Genomic DNA, 13781 nt, shown 5'->3' on the forward strand with positions numbered 1-13781 from the left:
GTCGCACCTATCATATTTTGGCCTTTGCCCTTTATTAATTAAAAAATAATCAATTTGTCCTCATTCCAAAACTTTACACAAATCTGTCATTGTTTGACCGTTGACTAGAGAAAGTAATCGATTACATTGTCAATGTAATTTATTAAACCACGAGATATTAAGGTAATTGATTACAACAGTTGTGTAATCGATTACTTTACACCATATTTGATCGTTGACCCTTAAGTTAATCAATTACAATAGTTATATAATTGATTAACTTTCGTAAAAACATCCATTTTGGTCAAAGAAGGGGTTATAACAAGGTGTAATCGACTACCCAAAACCCCAACTCGGTGGGGATAACACTGGGTTGAATGTGGTACAAAATTTTGGATATTTTATCGTAAAACTTTGGAACGCCATAACTTTTGACTCGAATGTCTGAATCAGGTGCTCTTTTTTTGTTATTTCACGTAACTTTTAGAGACTTACACATGTAGGGGATTTAGCCTAACAAATTCTCAAAAAATGCTTCTTTGTGTCCCGTTTGACATATTTTATCTTTGTGAATGATGTTATTTACATTTTTACTTTCCAATACTAACAAATAATCCTTTGGGAATTTTTCAACACGTAGAACTCAAAAAGTTATATAGAATAAAAAAAATTACCAGATTCGGACTCCCGAGCTAAAAGTTGACCGTTCAAAGTTTTATCCTAATTTTTTGATGATGTAGTCGATTACATCATTCAGTCAATAGTCAAACAATAGCAGATTGATTATAAGTTTTAATAAAAAGTCAAATTCGTAAATAGTATTAAAACAAGGCAAAATTGTTATTTTTTAATTAATAAAGGTAAAAAAGCCACCATATTTTAGTAATAATTTTGCACACCATTATATTTAAAAGTAAGAAAATTATCATAATATCTTATAACAATATTATTTATAAATAATATGACAAGAAAAATACACTTCTTAATACATTTCCTCTCTAATTCTATCTTTTTCAAATAAAAAAGTACGTGTATGCAAACGGTGTGTAAATATATAAATTGCAAAAATCAGTTTACTTAGGCTTAAACAAAGAGCATAGCCAAACCAATTTATAATATATTAACCCAAAGTTTACCTATGAGTAAACCTAATAAAATGCCCAATGTTCAGCTTTCCTTATTGTTCTACTCATTCAATCATGATTTGAATTTCATCTCCTTCGGTTGCATTTTGCACCTTGGGCTAGTCTCAATCTTTCAATTTTATTTTACTTTTTCTCCTTTGGATTTAGAAGGTTTTATTTTCATTTAAATAAATTTTTTTAGCATTATTTATAGAGATGACTTAACATTAAACACTACCTCTAAAACTCAAGACAATTTTGTGAACATATTAGATTATTGGAGTAGATATAGAGGCAACTCTCATTGACTACATATATATGTAGCAGGCTATTTCATTTTCAAAGTTCTCTGCTCTCGTTGGGAAGCAAGTGGGAGTTGGTGACTTTCTCTCCACCTTTTTGTCTCATTTTGCATCACTTCTTTACTTATTAGGCCAATTGATTTGATGTAACAAAATCAAGAGGAAAGAAAATGGAAATAAAGATTAGATAGTAGTTCATTTTTGGTTGAATGGATACATTTTTACTGTGCTAAGAAGGGTGCCATTTATTTTTTTTAGGTACAATGGATTAGTCTGTATACAGTGTAAGAGAAGCCTGAATAGAATTCGTTAATATATGGAGTGGTTCTTGTCATGTCCATTCAATGTGTATATCATGAAAAAGGCATTTTGTTTGTTTCGAGTCCTGCTAGACCACTCAAGTTTTCACTGATTATAACCAATAATAAGGAAACAAGTGACTAGGTAACAAAATAACGGGTTGCAAGAAAGAAGAGAAAGGATTTACCTCAAAAGGGATGAAAGCTAAGGGATAAAGGACGTTGTGCTTGAAAGGAATAGAGGTTTTGTGGGGTTTCTCTTTGTCTAAATGTCTTTTGGGGGAATTAGAAGATGCCCATATTGTCCTTCAGTATTAAAGAGACTAACGTTTGTCACAGAATCAACAAATATAATAATATGTTAATGGGGCTTGACCTTCGCCAAAACCAATACAAAAAAGAAAAAGGATGGGAGTGCATTAAGGTGGCCAGTTCTCCCTTTTTGTCGTAATACAAACCTACTAAGGAAAAAAGTTCCTTTTTTCGCTGTGCACTTGCTGAGACAAAGACAAATAGATATGAAAAAGAAGGGGAAGAGCTCAGGAAAAGGTGAAGCTAAGGAGGAGAAAATATAAAAAAAAAGGAGGAATTTTGTTAGTAAAACATGTTCACATACAATATTATGTAATGCATATCTTAACTTATTGAAGATTGCAAAGGAAAAAAAAGGACACAATAATGTACAGTACAGAGAATTATCATAACAAGCAAGGATCTTTTATTCTTTTTTATTGGTTATTCATATTTTTTTTGAAATATTTTAATAGATTCATCGTTTCGCGACTAGTCTGATTCGGAGCGGGTCCCGAGATTAAGACTTTAAACCCTTTCCAAAGACGATATTAGGGAGAATCGAACACATGCTCTTACCCCCCACCTACTCAGTTTCCTAATGCTAATTGAGCTATCATCATTTGGTATTATTGGTTATTCATTGAAACCATAGCATAAAGGGGGTAATCCAAAACAATGCCAGGAGAGGCTACAGACACTTCTTTGATAAACTTTAGCTGTGTTGAAAGGTTATTTGCTCAAACAACATTATCTATTTTCCTGATAAAGGAGATTCTGTATAACAAATGGTATTTATTTGTGTCATAGGGAAAATGACAAAGGATTCTAATATCTGAACTTTATTTTTCTTGAAAAAGAATAGACAAAGCAACAAATTTGAATAGAGCCTTAATATGGACCGAGTAACAACAAAATAAAAATGCAGGGTTCTTCTTTGGACAGATGTGATATTTTATGCTTCACTGCAGAGTCGAAATTTCTGTTTCCCAATAAATAAACAAATGAAACTTCTATTTTATCTTATCGTCGAAAATTTCATATAAGTCAGAAGGACGATTTTCGATGCCAGAAAATACCAACGCAGGAAGAAAAATATGTTGTAATATATGGTTTCAGACCAAATGAGGGGATCGATATTCGAATCAATCTGACAGACATGCTTCCTAGATCCATGCAACCATCGAAAATGTCTAATAACACTCTTTATATTGAGGATTACAAATTATAGCATCCGTATAATAAGGAACTAAATTCACACGGTTCTATAAAACTGAGATTCTTCTTATTTTTTATTTATTTATTTTTTATAAAATCAGTTAATAACCACAAGATTAGGTTAGGTGAACGTGCTTAATTGGTTAAGTAGTTGTTTTACATAAACACTTTCGATGAAAAATGATCGTGGATATTCAACTGTGTTCAATAAAAGCTAAGAGAGTGAGGTTTAAAAAATGTGTATATGAGAGAATTAATTCATTATTTACAAAGGGGTTATCCGAAAGTAAAAGAGTATGAATGAGAGCCAAATAATTAGGGATATATAACAAAAAATATCCCTTAACATTTAAACGGATCATTTATCTTAGTCTATTACTTCTAGATATTGTGGGACCCATTGGATGGGTCCAGAGTAAAAGCTTAAGGGCAAGCACTCCCAAAAATGAAATAGTTAATTTAACATATAATGAACAATGTTGTATGTATTGATAAAAGAGGACAAATTAGAAATTTAGAAGTTATTTCATACAAATGTAAACTCAAATGAAGCTTGGAGGGCTTCCATGTCCGTCTGAATAATGGTATTTCTTGTTATGGATCTGAGTAAGGCCCATATTCTCAAAAGGTCCAAACAACTTAAAGTCCAAGGTAAGTTTTATAAATAGGGACTAAAGCACATGTATGACGAATCTCTCTTTATCCTAGGTATCTAAATAGAGCACCAGATCTGAAATTAATCAACTAATTTATGGTTAGAAATCTATGTTGCTCAGGCAGAACACTTCTAATATATGATTTCATGGCACTTTATGATTACAACGAATAGGAAGTGACTTTTCAAACTAAAGTGGTACATCTGTTGCTCAAATCATTAGAGCATGAAGTGCCCAAATCAAAATTGTTTCCAAAATGTGAATCAGAAATTGGCTGGTGCAGCATCATACATCTGTTTTTTAGTGTATGTAATGGTGTGAAAATTTTAATATGGTGGGCTCGTACTGGTTTGAACACCGACCGACACACTATCAGTCCATTTTTTAGGCACTATTTTTACATGGTGAATAACATTAGTGAATAGAACGTAATATGTTGTGAGCGAAAATGTTCTAATAGACTAATATTTCCTTTCACCATATAATATATTCTGTTCACACACAAATTATTATATGATGTTCATTGTTGCAAAAATATTCTGAGAAAAATGACACGGGCGCATTATTCTAATTTCTTGTTTTGGTTTTGAGAAGGCTTAGTAGAAATCCAATTATGCTTTTTCAAAAAAAAGAAAAAAGAAATCCAATTATGAGACAGAAAAAGCGAACTTTCTAAAGACGTATGGACAAACCAGTCAATGCCAATCATATATAACAAGCAAAAGGTGTCTCTCTCTTCGCTAATGTAGTGTCCCCACCTTTCTCTCTTTCTTTTTTGACTCTCTTTGTTTCTCAACAACGGTAAATGGATCCAACATGAGATAATGTAAAATGATATCAACATAACACCAGTTCAATTGACGTAAGGAATTGAGTGGACGCAAAAGATTTTGGTTTGATTTTCATCAATGCCATTTTGAGGAGGAACATAAAATTTTAAAAAGCCAAAATTTATGACGAAATCCGAAAAAATTTCTTATCTCAAAAAAATAATTATGATCGGTATAAAAAAAATAATATCAGCTCTTCATACACTAGGGCCCGTTTGGTACGCGGGATTCTTGGAGATTTTTCAAAAAATTAAATTTTTTTAAATTTTTAATTTTCAAATATTATCGTATACTGAATGTAAAAATTATATTTCTGAAAATTGAGATTCTCGAATAAAAAAAATTCATCCTCTATCAAACACCCCCACTAGAAAATTTCTATAACCATTGTACCACATGACCTAATATTACATAAAATTATCCATTCCCAGACCAATGGGTGCATATACCTCCCTAGGAGTGCAGGGCTAATCAAACTAGTGGTTGAAAATTGAATCCTAAGAAAATTTAATATCGGGCAGCACCTTAAAGCTCTAGCAAAGCATTGCTCTCCAACAATGATTCCCTCACAGTCCAATTAATATACTTGTCAAGTTAAAGCATCATTTTATTTATTAATTTTTTGATATTAATTGGTATCGGAATTCCGAAGCACTAATGAACCCGATTAAATTTCGGATTTAAATATTTCCACACTTTCCAAAAATTGCAACTGCAAGTTAAATCTTGAAATCTAACTAAATCGATACTACGTCAATAACTCTTGGATAAAGCTTCATTTTAGAATCAACTCTAGTTGTACATTCTTTTAGCTACCAACTACTCTAAATTAAAGTTGGCACGGAAATGAAATTATGTTCATGAAATCACAAGGAAAAAAAAATTGTAGGTAGGTCTTTTGCCTACGGAGATTTTGACAAAAGCAGGCATTAACTTTAGTCACAGCCTAGTGAAAGGAGATGGCGCCGAACAATATACCTTGTTCTCCTCTAAACGCTTTTTCTTTTTTTTCTCTTTACTTTTCTTTTCATGAAACATCTTTTCTCCAAATTCTCAGGTTGGTTATCCATAAAACTCTAGTTCTTACATTGAAATCATGCATCCTTGCACCTTCCCCATAAATTAATAACAATGGGTGCAATAATGTTTTTAACTTTTTACTTTCACAATCTTTGACTACATCATCAAAACTATGAACGAACTAAAACAAGGAAATAACATGATGCTTAATGTTTCCTACAATCCTACCCCAATCATTGTGCAAGCTGTTCTCAACATATAATCTGAAGAAGAAAGGGACAACAACAGAACTGTTGTTGAACCACACACAAACTGTTACAATCAGCATTGTAAAGGTAAATGAACGTTAATTAGGATGGTTAAAAAGAAAGGGACAAAAGTACAAAGACTGAGTTAAGGGATTCAGATACAAAGTAGAACATAATCTCCTTAACTTTCAAGTCCTTTTAAGCATATGGTGTTTTTTCCCTTTTACTAATTGTAACTCTCTTAAAGAGAAATAGGAGATATTGTTCATTAATATAACTATTAACAGCAATTAGCATCCCATTCCACTCGAGTTAGATCAACTAAGTCTAGTGACTCATTAAGAATAGAACAATACTATGGAGTATGGACACAACTAAGTCAAACACAAAATCCATCAAAGAAACTTTCTTTTGAGCAGCTAGTGAAGTAGTGATCATGGGACAACCAAACCAAACAACTATATGACATAACTGTTACATATTAGTTACTAGTTAGAGCTACCTATTACACTACTTTCCGTAGTGGCGAACCTAACTAAACAAAGCATAAACTGAATCCAAGCAGATGAAGTTGTTGGGCCACTGGGTGCTAAAAAGGGTAGCAGTTATAACTGGAATGGAATAATCGGTTGGACTGGGAAAATCTTGAGCCGGTCTTCTCACTTGATATAGTCAACGATCTTAGAAATTGAATTTTAAAAAATTGGTAAAAAAATATAAATCGATTGACTCATATGAAGCATCACAATTCAAAAGAGTGAAGGGTCCATATAAAAAAAAATCAAAACTTTTTTATTGACTACATTAATTATTCAATTCCTAATTTATATTGTTGCGATTTCGGCATATGCACCGATAGTACACGTAATAAAATATATGAGTAAAAGATCATTCCCACGAAGATTAAATTTTAACCATCAATTCATTATTAATGCTTAAGTTGGACAATTGATCAAACAGATTTTATGAAAACTAAACTAAATAACAAAACCAAAGATAAAATTTGAGTTACTTGACAATCAAAAAACGCAGTTACGATTTCGATTTCTTTCAATCTCCCTTTTATGTTATGAATTAAAATCCTTAATTAAATATTTTTTTCATATCGCCGATCGATTCTCCTAAATTAATTAGAATTCAATCTCTTGACATCCTAATTCTTTATTATCTTGAAAGAACCCTAGTTTCCCAGTTATTTCTCAAGAAAACAAGCATTAAGTTTAAGAATAATAAAGATCGCATGATCCCTATGTCTATCCCTAGAATCATAAGAATTACGATGAATCTATCATGCATGATTCATGTACCAACATCCCATTTAGAGACAGGATATTTTCCGTCTCTAAAATCCATCCTTAATTCATGTTTTTTTAGTAAAAATATAAAGGTTTGATTGGGTTCCATCTATCCCTAACTACAAAGAAAATATAGCCTAACATTATGGAGTCAAGAAACAAGAAAAAAAGATAGCTTCCCCAAACTCCATTGGTGTGATGGCAGTGGATCTTCAAGGTTTCCAGTGTAATCTCGATTCTGACTCGTCTCCAACCGTCAAAACCATGAAAAACACGCTTCTATGATCAAAACTAGGTCTCAATTGCCAAGTGTTTTGGGTTTTCTCTAAAATTTCGTTTAAAAAGGTGTAAGAATCCTTGCCCTAGGTCAAATCCATGTAATGGGCCTTAGTTGGGTCGCAAACGAGAGCTAAAGCGCCCTTGAGCGCGCTTTAACGCACTAAAATTATAATGTTGAACCCTGATGAGAGCGTTAAAGTACCCTGGAGCTCGCTTTAGCACGCTCTAGCACAGGCAGAATATGCATGATATCGCGTGTTAGCGCACTAGAACATGCTAAAGCGCCTTCATACAAGAATTGAGATGTTTCTTTACGCGCTTAGTGACTCTTTTGATCATCCTTTTCATTCTCCAAATCCTTTAAGTTCATTCTTGCCTCAATTTATCTCATTTTACCTACAAAACAAGTAAGGATCGTTCACATTAGTCAATAACTCAAATTTTCTTGTTTTTTAGCCAAATAACATTTAGTTCTCATACTTTTGATTAGATAATAATGTGATTTTAGTCCTTAAGACATGATATACTATGGGTTTATCATATACTAAATTAAACTGAAAACTTGTTTTCTTAATTTTTCAAATGTGAGACAAATAAGAGTTTGTAATGTAATTAGAGTTTGATTACTATTTATAATGAGAAACTTCATTTCTTCCTCTCTCTTTTTTGGTAGATAACCTAGAGGTATCTCCACACAACCTCCTCCAGCCACCTTATTCTCGAAGTAAGTCCCCTAAGGTTAGCTTCTTATTGGAACAAAGGGTGCATTGGACCACTGTCACCGGAGGAAGGGTGAGACTAATCCTCCTTTGAGGGGGAGACGATCTCCCTCTGACCCCCAAAGAATTCTAAAAATTTGTTTTGGCTAAGGTTTGAACCGTTGGGCACTCAGTTGCCAGTTGAGCTACTGTTGAAGATTTCTTCCTCTCTTTTTTACTTATTTATCGTGGGATTAATATAGAATAAGAAATTTTATCTAATCTTTTTACATATTTTATGTGTAATTAGTATATGTTAAAAAATATACTAGTATTAATTAATATTTTAGTTTAATACTTATTTATGTGATATATCAATTTAATTATATTATATATATATATTGTTTTATTTATATACTTAGCGTATGGATATTATATTTGATTATATTTTGTAATTTATTTGTATTATATAATAACAATAATAATAATAATAAACACATGTATGTATAAAGTCCTAGTTGAACATTAAAACTTTAAACCTCTCTCTTTATTAGTTTAATGATTAGTTCAATTCTAAAATCTTTGATGGCAAATATGCAACTCTTCTACATTGGTATAAATGGGTCAGCCGACCTAACAAGGGCTTAGGACTCGGCCTACATCAGGCTAGACTCGGCCTATTATATATAGTCAAATAGAATAAGTTAAGGCTTCAGAAAAAACTTATTTAGAAAGCAGTTCATAGGCTTTCTTTTAGATGTCGGGCCTACAAGGCTACAGGTCGACTTATATTATATTATTTATTTTAAATAAAATAAATAAAATTATTTTAATTATTTTAATAATAAAGTAATATGATTTTAATTATTGAATGCCTAATAGGCTTAAACAGGCTAATAGGCTTAGGCTAAGACTTTTTTTTTTAATATAGGCCAAACCAGACTTATAATTTGAGCCTATACAAGGTTAATAGATCAGGCCAGGCTTAAACTATTTTATACATGTCTGTCCTATTTAAGCCAAAGCCTAGCCCGACCCAATCTATTTACACCCTTAATTGTGATGTATCAATTTAATGATTAGCTTAAATGGGTCAGATCCTAATGTTATTATGTAATTGGGATTTTCATCTTGGATCTAGCTCATTTACATGCTTTGAGGGTTAAATTTTCATCTTTTATACTATCCTTACATTTCGGATTTTGAATTTTCATTCCTGATATGATCCATTTACACCCTTTCCAGAATCCCACTTACACCTTTCATGGGGTCTTTACATCCCATTTCTCAAAATTTCCATCACAGATTCAGCCCATTTACATCCTTTTAAGGATTTTTACATCCTAGATTCGGCTTATTTACATCCTTCCTAGGGTTCCACTTACACAGTTACACTCTTCCTAGGGTCCTTACATCCCAAATTTGGGATTCCAATCATAGAATTTGACTCATTTACACAATTCCCAAGGTTTGTCTTACACCCTTCTCAGCATTCTTATATCCCAACCTGCGTTATACTATGGATTTCAATGCCAAATTTGTTATGATTTTGGCTAACATTTGTTACTTGTTATAGGAAAATTTATACTAATAATTAAAGGAAAAAATGTTTATAATTTTAAATGACATAACTTTGTATCGTTTTAGATAAAACGATGTTGTTTTAATGTATATTTGGTGATTTTTTATGTTCTCTCTTCTTTTTAAAATTAGAAAAAGAGAGAAAATAGAGGAGAAAGAAGGTAAAAATGCATCAAAACGACGTCGTTTCCTCTAAAATAACACAAAGTTGTATCATTTAAAATCACAAACATTTTTTCCATAATTAAAAGACAACAAGTTCACAAAAAAAAAAATTGAGTTGATAACTATAATGATTCAATAAACTTGGAAGGATGTTTCATATCTACCCTTTATGATGCATCGACACCGATGATATGCTTCCAGTATAGATATGATTTTAAGCCAAATTTAGAAAGAATCTTGATCAATCATGCATAAAAAGGGATATAATTGCTATTAAATTTATAAATCCCAATCAGATATCTTGTCATGATTTTCTTATATTTTTGTAGGAAAACAGTCAAGAAAGAAGCCCAATTGAAAGCACAAGTCTGCAGCCACCGCGCTACTGGCGCTATCAGCGCCATCATCACTTATCAATCCAGAGCCACCACGCTACTAGCGTGGCACTGGCACTCTCAGCGCCAACAACTTTTGCCAATCGCGCTATCAGCGCGGGACTCACGCTAGTAGCGCGAAGCTACTGCATCCAGAACAACACTCCCATGCTATCAGCGCCAACTTGGCGCTAGTAGCGCAGGAGGCACGTGATAATTTTTAAACTAATCTCAGACTGTATCAGAGGAGATTAGACCCAAGATATACGATAAAGATTTGATCAAGATTTCTAGACAAGGGCACAAAGTCTATAAATAAAGACTCAGACCCCCAGAGGAAACCATCTTTGGCTAGAGAGAATCGTGAGCACAGAGAATTTAGAGAATTCTTGGAGACTCGCGCTGGAGATCAGAATTTCGACTGAGTTGAAGACTGAAGACCATTGATCTTCCATCTTCTTCTTCTTCTTTACTACTTTTATGAACAATCTTTATTATTTTAATTTGTTTAAGTCATACATGAATATGTCTGGCTAATTTCTTTTTGTAGTTGGGATCGCGGACCCAATGTGAATCTTTTATATGTCTTAAATTGTTTTTATAATTAATGTAGTTTATGTAGCTTTATTCTTCTCGTGTTAATTTTTCCATATCTTTGATAGAACTGATCACTCTATTATAGAGTTTTGAGGGTTAGAGCTCGCAATAGATATATTGAGGTTTTAATCTGCAGAAGGGTAGAATAATAATTTGTGCATGACCTAGACATAGGCTTACATAGATTGCAGACTTTTAATTCATTTGCTTAATGCTTAAATCAAGAGGAATTACTAGGACACATGATTCTAATTGGGTTAAAAGGTTGAAATCACTAAGACATTAGGGTTCAACTATTTAATAAGGAAATAATGAATTGTCTGAGCTAATAAATTAGTTAGTTATAAAATAAAATTTAGGAATATAAAGGAGGATCGGAGGTGAAGTGCATCCTGGCTACAATTCTTTTACAATTTTTCATAACTCATATTATTCTTGATATTCTTGCATGCTTTTGAATTTTATTGTTTTTAAAATTCTGTTTTTAAATTACAACAACCAATCACTTTCACAAACAAACCAATTTTTCTTTCCAATTAAAAAGGGAATAGTTAAAATTAGTCATTGGTGCATTAATCCTCAAGGGAACGATATCTTACTTATCATTTTATTACTTGAAACGAACGGTATACTTGTCGATTTCGCAACAACCGACACGGGACACGACACGACACTACGACACGTTAATTCTAAAAAATGCTAAATTTTGACAGTTGGGACACATTTTGATATTAAATAAGATTCTTAATATATATAATATAGTTTACATTTAATACATATAGCAACTCATAATAAGTCATATAGCTAATCAAATATTCAAATTCTATAACATAAACATTAAGCAAAAATAATAGAACATCCCAAGAGTGTAGAGTGTAGACCACTCATAAGTTTAATTATTTTCATCTCCATCTTGAATAATCATGGCCTCTATCTCTGGCTCATCAAGGGAAAGACTAGCAATTGAAGATCTCCAACATCATCAAGTGAATTGAATGTATCTCCAGCAACATCTCGCATTTGATTTTCTCCTTGTGCATAACTAGGAGTCTTTCTTGATAAGAGTCGAAGATTGCTATGCATATAAACCAAGTCTTCAGCACGTTTTGGAGTGATTTTATTCCTCTTGATGGAATGCAGAAAAGAATAAGTACTCCAATTGCGTTCAGCACATGATGAAGATGAGGGTTGTTGCACAAGTCTCAATGCTATTTTTTGAAGCATCAGTGTAAAAGTACCATAAAGTAGCCTCCAAGATTTTGGATCCATAGTGTATTGAGTATTGATGGCATCAAAATCGCCAAAGGTTCCACTGTTGCTAATAAAATATGCATACTCCAAACTAATCTGGCTTCGGTCCTCCATGCCAGGAAAGAATCTCCTTAAACATTTTTGTCGCTCTTGAGTAAGCTTTAAATCCATGTGTGGAGGAACTTGACTAGAATCTTCTTGAAGCCATTGTTGACTATAGTATCTAAAAGAGAAGCAAAAAAAAAAAATCAACAAATTGTCAAATTATATCAAGAGGAGTATTAATTTTAAACTGAATCATATTTAAAAACTTACTTGGGATTCAAAGCATGTGCCAAACAGTGTAGTGGAGTTGAATTTTTTGTCCAACGATCCACAAGAATGCGATGCACCACATCATAAAAAGAGGAGCTATCTTTCATCCTCTTCCCCTCTTTATGGTATATAGCTTTCTTCACTTTCACAATCATTGAATCCCACATATCATATATCAAGTGAAGGCAAGCTCTATCAGTGTCACAAGCTCTGATCATATCATAAATAGGTGCAGTGAAAGAAAGTATGTAATCAACTGAATTCCAAAAACAATCATCCAATAATTTTTCCTTCACAAGTCTGGCCCTCCCAAGTTTATCATCTCTATAAATATTCCATTTTTCACTTATCACCATATTTTGGAGACCGCTCTTTGTTAACTTGAACCTCTTCAGCATCACAATCATTGAAGAAAAACGAGTATCAGCAATAGAAAGCAACTTCAAACTCACAAACTCATTAAAGATGGCCAATCTCATAGAATGATTCATAATGAAATGCTTTATTGCAGCAACATCATCTATAATATCAGAAATCCAATTGTATTCCTCTTATGCTATTAGATTGTTCTTCACATTCTTTGCAGCACAAATATTTTCACAGCCAAATTCAATGTGTGAACAACACACGGTGTCCAGGTAATTGATGGGAATTCCTGCTCAATCAGTTTCCCTGCTCCCTTACAATTTGCAGCATTATCTGTGATTACTTGAACCACATTCGCCTCTCCTACTTCTTGAATAACTTCCTTCAGCAACCTGAAAATGAAATTTTCATCATTAGTCATTCTCGAGCAAACAAACAAACACACTCAAACATATTACAAAAGTCCAAACAAACAACTTGAAAATGAAATTTTTATCCTTAATCTCTCCCGAGCAATCCACTGATTTTAAAAATATTGCTTTACCATAAGATACTGCCATGAAATTAATGAGTGGCCTCCTTTGTGAATCGCTCCACCCATCACTTACAATACTTACCCCCTTATGAGTCCACGCTTCTCGAATAGGTTCACACAATCTATCGATATTTTTTTTCTCCTTTTGCAACAAAGTGGTTCGCAACACGTTATTTCCTGGTGGCAAATAACCTCCAATATTATGATTTGCTGCATAAGTATATGAAGCTTGGAAGTGAGGGCTCTTTGCCAATGGCAATCCTGCTGAATAAAACATTCTAGCAATCAGATAATTTAATTCTTCTCGTTCCCCAACATTGAATGCCAGTTCAAGAGAACCCATAGTTTTCTTTTTTTT

The 13781-nt window shown here is 32.8% G+C and overlaps 1 protein-coding gene across 1 annotated transcript; it reads right to left on the minus strand.

Moving 5' to 3' along the window:
• Positions 1-11886: 11886 nt before the first annotated feature.
• On the minus strand, positions 11887-13309 carry LOC133285385 (uncharacterized). Its single transcript, XM_061482596.1, has 3 exons — positions 13207-13309; positions 12523-13042; positions 11887-12430 (listed from the first exon to the last, which is right to left on the minus strand). Exons 1-3 carry the CDS (start codon positions 13307-13309, stop codon positions 11887-11889), a joined length of 1167 nt encoding a protein of 388 aa, XP_061338580.1.
• Positions 13310-13781: the final 472 nt, after the last annotated feature.

The sequence above is a fragment of the Gastrolobium bilobum genome, unplaced genomic scaffold (genome assembly GCF_033153095.1).
Source record: "Gastrolobium bilobum isolate Gb01-03AN ecotype WA unplaced genomic scaffold, APGP_CSIRO_Gbil_v1 utg62802, whole genome shotgun sequence".
In the NCBI taxonomy this organism is placed as follows: Eukaryota; Viridiplantae; Streptophyta; class Magnoliopsida; order Fabales; family Fabaceae; genus Gastrolobium; species Gastrolobium bilobum.

What these genes read in the sequence shown, in the direction of transcription:
- LOC133285385 (XM_061482596.1), bottom strand. Translation starts at nt 13,309, where the DNA reads ATGACTAATGATGAAAATTTCATTTTCAGGTTGCTGAAGGAAGTTATT. An exon ending in CACAGATAATGCTGCAAATT is followed by an intron (nt 13,043 to 13,206) that starts GTAAGGGAGCAG and finishes CTGATATTATAG; the next exon opens with ATGATGTTGCTGCAATAAAG. An exon ending in GCACATGCTTTGAATCCCAA is followed by an intron (nt 12,431 to 12,522) that starts GTAAGTTTTTAA and finishes CTTCTCTTTTAG; the next exon opens with ATACTATAGTCAACAATGGC.